We start from the raw sequence: 4,761 nt of genomic DNA, 5'->3' as shown, positions 1-4,761 counted from the left end.
TTTTTTTTTTTATATCAGATACTGATATGTTCCCCCATATATTGTGCATTCCTATTTCAAATAAAATCAGTTTGATAAGAAATGTCACGTACACAGGTCTTGCTTGTTTCTGGACCAAAAAAGACAGATGTGTTAAGACCACATTAACATTAGGGCTTTTAGTTTGGCAAACATCATAATCTCGGTTATTTATGTCAATATTGAGATCACGATTATGTAACACAATTGCTAATTGACAGAACTTTAAATATAATTCAGCCGAAAAACAAAGTGATAAATGTAATCATATAAATGATATAAATAAAACATAAATAATATAAAAACAATTAATAAAAATATGGTAAATCAAATACATCAAGATAAATATTAAATAAGATCAAATATGTTGTTGCAGCGCACTTCCAAAACACACTGAAAAACTACTAAACTAGGGAAGACTGGAAGCTGAGAAAGGGGTGCGCTGGATTTATAACAAAAGACAAAATGAGAGCATCATTGTGAAACAAAATGAGGCACAATCATATTTATTATCTTGTATTCATAATCAGTGGAAGCCAAAATCTTAATTGCAAGTAGTATTTGATTAATCGCCCAGCCCTAATTCACATTAACTAAACATTGTGATGTGGATGTGGTATTTTGTGCTGCAGGTTTCACTCAGGTCCTCTCAGAGGCTCAGGCTCATGGTTACGGTCACTTCCAAAAGTACAGTCTGCTTACTCTTCGCCAGTCCTCCGCTCTGGGTGGCGCCAAAATGGGGGCACAGAATGCAGGAGCCAGCCTCCCTCTGGACTACTCGGCCAATATCAACGTGTTTTTCAGCCATACCTTCAATCAATGATCCGGAAGAAACAGACCTTTGAGATGCCGCTGAAGAACTGAATTGGGAACATCCTGTTTTTAAACCGATAGAGAAATGTGTTTCCAGATTTTCCTCTTGTTGGGGCTGTTTCTCAAACACCCATATCCTATTAAACAAAAAATAACGTAGATTTGAAAAAAGCTATATGTAAATTTTGGTAAAGTTTCAATGTCATGGAACATTTTTTTTAATAAACATTGCAAAACTCAATTAAAAATGGAGTTTATAATTTTGGTGTAGCAATGACATAGTTTCATAGTTCTTTGTGTTCTGTTAGTCTTTTGGATGAAGAAAGATTATTTACAGTCTAAAGCACGATTTTCGGCTGTCCCAGATGAAAGATTGGCATTGTGAAACAATCGTGGCCAGGAGGCGAATCAGAAATCGCCACGATTGCTTCACGATGCCAGTCTTTCGGCTGTCCCAGACGAAAAATCATGCATTGTGTCTTGGGCTTAAGACCTTGCATCTCTCCTGATTGGTCAAATACTAGCTTAAAATAGCTTTGTCTCAGTTTAGGAGTGTTACCACTAACTGCATCTGCACACAGCTGGACTACCTGATTAAGATATACAAATTCAGAGTTTCCTTGGAGCCAAAACGATGTGATGTAAATGTAATGCTGTGACCCTGTGAACTTTAGATCATTGGTGGAGGCAAATGACTGTCAGCATTAGTTGCTGCTAACCCCGAACGTGCCCCTTTCTTCTCTTCCTTATCACCACATCCTGTGTGTGAACAGTTGTAAAAGACCCACCTCTATTTGTCCTCATTACAGGAGTACTGACAGCAAGATTGTGCTAAATGTCATGAGACTTAGAAGTATTTTAGGTAGGCCCATCTAATATATTTTTTTTATGTTATTCATTTATTTCGTTATTATATCACATATCTGTCTATAAATGTATTAGTTTTAGTTCAGACAATCAGAACAAAATGTTCAAGGACCTTCATATCAGTTTATTTAAATCTGTTTGTTGAACCTTTTGAAATGACACACCAGTTAGCTAATATGTGGTTGGGCACAATTTAAAAAATGTCCCTTGACATGGCAGGAGGAAGTGTGGAAACATTAGCAATGAATTTTTTCCAATCTGTGTGCTGCTCACAGTATACAAACACCTGTTTTTCATACCACAACATTTCAACTTTCAAATACTATGTATCTACCAGCACATTAAACAATTTAAACTAACTGAGGTATTGGCCATATATTAGCTGGCTGGCAGGGAATATTCTGTACACAATTCTGTGCATCTTTGACCTCAGGCTAATGATCACATGAGCTGATGAGTTGAATCAGGTGTGTTTGATTAGAAAGACATCTAAAAAGCAGCGTTGGGGGTTCTCCAGGACCAGGATTGGGAATCACTGCCTTACAATAAGGACTCATTTGTTAACATTAGTTAATGCCTTAACTAACACGAACAATTTATTTTTATAACATTAGTTGAAAGTGCATTAACAAATAAACCCTTATTGTGAAGTGTTACTTAAAACAAAAAAAAAAGTTATGTTCAAAATGCAAATATTGTAATTGCTGAATGTTCAGTGCTGCTACCAGCAAGCATTTCTCAATACCATTTGTGTCTGTCAGTCACTGACTGTCTTATAACTTAACAGGATAATAAAATCTGAATGCCAAGAATAAAATCGAATAAAGTAGAATTTATAAATAAAGTAAATAGATGCAATGTTGGTTGTAGATTAATTAAACATCCTGTAATCCTTTATGAGCATTAAAAAGTAATTATGTCCTTTCCCATTCTCTATAGCAGTTAAAAGCAAATCAAGACAGTTTTGCTGATGAGAAACCAGATATTTCCAAGTTAATCTCCTCCAAATTAATAATGGATGAGGTTACATGACTGGCTGATTATTACTGAAGAGGCTAAGAGTAGTTCAGTTCTCATCCACATAAAATATGCATAACATGTTAATCGATTCATCCATATACACATATGATAAATGGTTCATTTTTAACTGTACTGCTGTTAATGTGAGATTTAAGATACAGCCATACACAAGAAATGGTCCACTTAGTACAAACTTTTCTTTATTTTGCCATTCTTCCATATTTTTTTTTAATGAAATTCAGTCCTGCATGTAACGAATTCAATTCAAACTCAAAAGTTGAATTCACGTGAATTCCCCAACACCCTTTCCTCAGCATTCAACACAAACCAAGGGGCTCCGCCCACCACCAGCCACGCCCCCAGTCATTTATGGCCACACCCCTTGAAACCCAGGAATGTGAACTGATGCACCGAAAAGAACCATAACAAAAATAAAAGAAGAAAAAACACAACAACAACTGGAGGAGAAGCAAAGACCTGATCAGGCACAAACTGTGAAACAATGAAAGCTGACAAGAACAGCCCTTTCAACAAGGGTAGAGGAAAATAAAACAGCCTGGTAATGAGTATGATATTATCTAGTCACAGCACCTCCTAGAGGTCATGTTTCAACTTAATACCCTTGGTTTATACACAACAGAAATATAAAGCTTATAGACAATCACCCCCTACCTCCCTCCCATTCAAAAAAACAAAAAAAAAACAAACAGTATTCCTGCCCCTTCAAAAATGTGAAGAATAGCACATTTATGTGACCATCCGAAACATGGGCACAACAGTCTCTGCATATATGATCAGACGTGTGTTTGAGAGAGGAGGACAATGATGATCCCTAGTATTTCACCCCTGGCACAAACTCCTTGGCTTCAGGGTTTAAGATGCTCTTTCGCTGGGGAAAAAATAAAAGTAAAAATCAATTAAAACATATCTGTCATAACAATTAGCACGAACTTCATATTTTATTGAAGTTTTTTTTTTGTCCATACAATGAAAGTCAATAGGCTCCAGTGTTGTTTTGGACTCCAATAGAGCGCAACAGTGCCCAACCACTATTTCAGTGGCCTTGGTTCTGGAAGTATTTTTCCCATAATGATTATAAACAAGAAAAAAAAGTCGTTGTTTATAAACCATGAATTAAACCATCCAGCTACGAGGTGAAACAACACTACAAACTTTTATTTCAAGCAAAAAGTAAAAAACTGTTGAGTAATTACAGATGCATGTATATGTATATATATATATATATATATATATATATATATATTTTAGAGAGTAGGGGTGTAGGAAGAATGACTTTCACCATGTTTTCACAGTGCTTCATGGGAGTGGGAGGGGCTACACAGCTCTTTTGTCTAGAGCTACTTGTTGTGGTTCTCTGATTGGTGGAGAATCCTTTTCAAAATCATGGGTAATGTGGTTTTTAACCAGGTATTTCTACTGTTAAATATGACTTTAAAATGTTTAAATAATGCAGGCTGATGGTTTCAACAAAAGCATGTAACATCCATTACCAACTTTGTAGTTTATAGTAGGTCTGTTTTTAAGGGTTTGTATGTTATCGCTAAAAATTAGTTGAACAAATGAATGTTAAATGAAAAAGATAAAACTTAATACTTCTGTAACACACCTGTTGCACTCTATGACTTTCATTGTTTAAACAAAGACAGCTGAAATGGTCAAAATATCTACTTATGTGTTTCACAGAACAAAGGTCTTACAGGTTTAGCAAGATGTGAGGGTAAGTAAATGATAACAGCATTATCATTTTAATAATAGGCTACTTAAATCAAAACGTTGCAAAAGGTCAACGTTTTAGTTCGACGTATATAGCAGAGAACTGCTTGACGTTGAAAAGAGTTAAGTGCAATAAGTTGCAGAAAACAACTCTTTGCCGTCTCGTCTTGCTGTCTGACTCACACCTGAAGCGCGCGCACAAGCCGCATCTCGCACAGCGTCTCTTCAGTGCTGCCGCACACGTGCAAAGCGCGCGCACACACACACACACACAGAGACGCGTTTCAGATGGTGCGCGAACACCGAGTT

At 36.3% G+C, this 4,761-nt stretch overlaps 2 protein-coding genes across 4 annotated transcripts in view; one reads left to right on the top strand and one right to left on the bottom strand.

The window, feature by feature from the left end:
* The window catches only part of nagk (N-acetylglucosamine kinase), an 8,684-nt gene extending 7,619 nt beyond the window's left edge, over positions 1 to 1,065 (top strand). Inside the window, exon 10 of the mRNA XM_016497964.1 lies at positions 651 to 1,065. Within this exon, the coding sequence (XP_016353450.1) occupies positions 651 to 841 (191 nt within the window). The 3' untranslated portion in view covers positions 842 to 1,065. The remainder of the gene's footprint in view (positions 1 to 650) is intronic.
* A 1,799-nt stretch (positions 1,066 to 2,864) lies between these two features.
* LOC107697253 (polyadenylate-binding protein-interacting protein 2B-like) overlaps positions 2,865 to 4,761 on the bottom strand; it is an 11,266-nt gene continuing 9,369 nt past the window's right edge. The window contains exon 5 of one of the 3 annotated variants that reach the window (XM_016497967.1): positions 2,865 to 3,607. In XM_016497967.1, coding sequence (XP_016353453.1) covers positions 3,551 to 3,607 — 57 coding nt within the window. In that variant the 3' untranslated portion in view covers positions 2,865 to 3,550. The remainder of the gene's footprint in view (positions 3,608 to 4,761) is intronic. The other 2 variants (XM_016497968.1, XM_016497969.1) reach the window with 2 other exon arrangements.

This window comes from Sinocyclocheilus anshuiensis, unplaced genomic scaffold (assembly GCF_001515605.1).
Source record: "Sinocyclocheilus anshuiensis isolate Anshui unplaced genomic scaffold, SAMN03320099.WGS_v1.1 scaffold1778, whole genome shotgun sequence".
Taxonomy (NCBI): Eukaryota; Metazoa; Chordata; class Actinopteri; order Cypriniformes; family Cyprinidae; genus Sinocyclocheilus; species Sinocyclocheilus anshuiensis.
The sequence above is the reverse complement of the archived record's forward strand: the minus strand, read 5'-3'. Positions and strand labels throughout refer to the sequence as shown.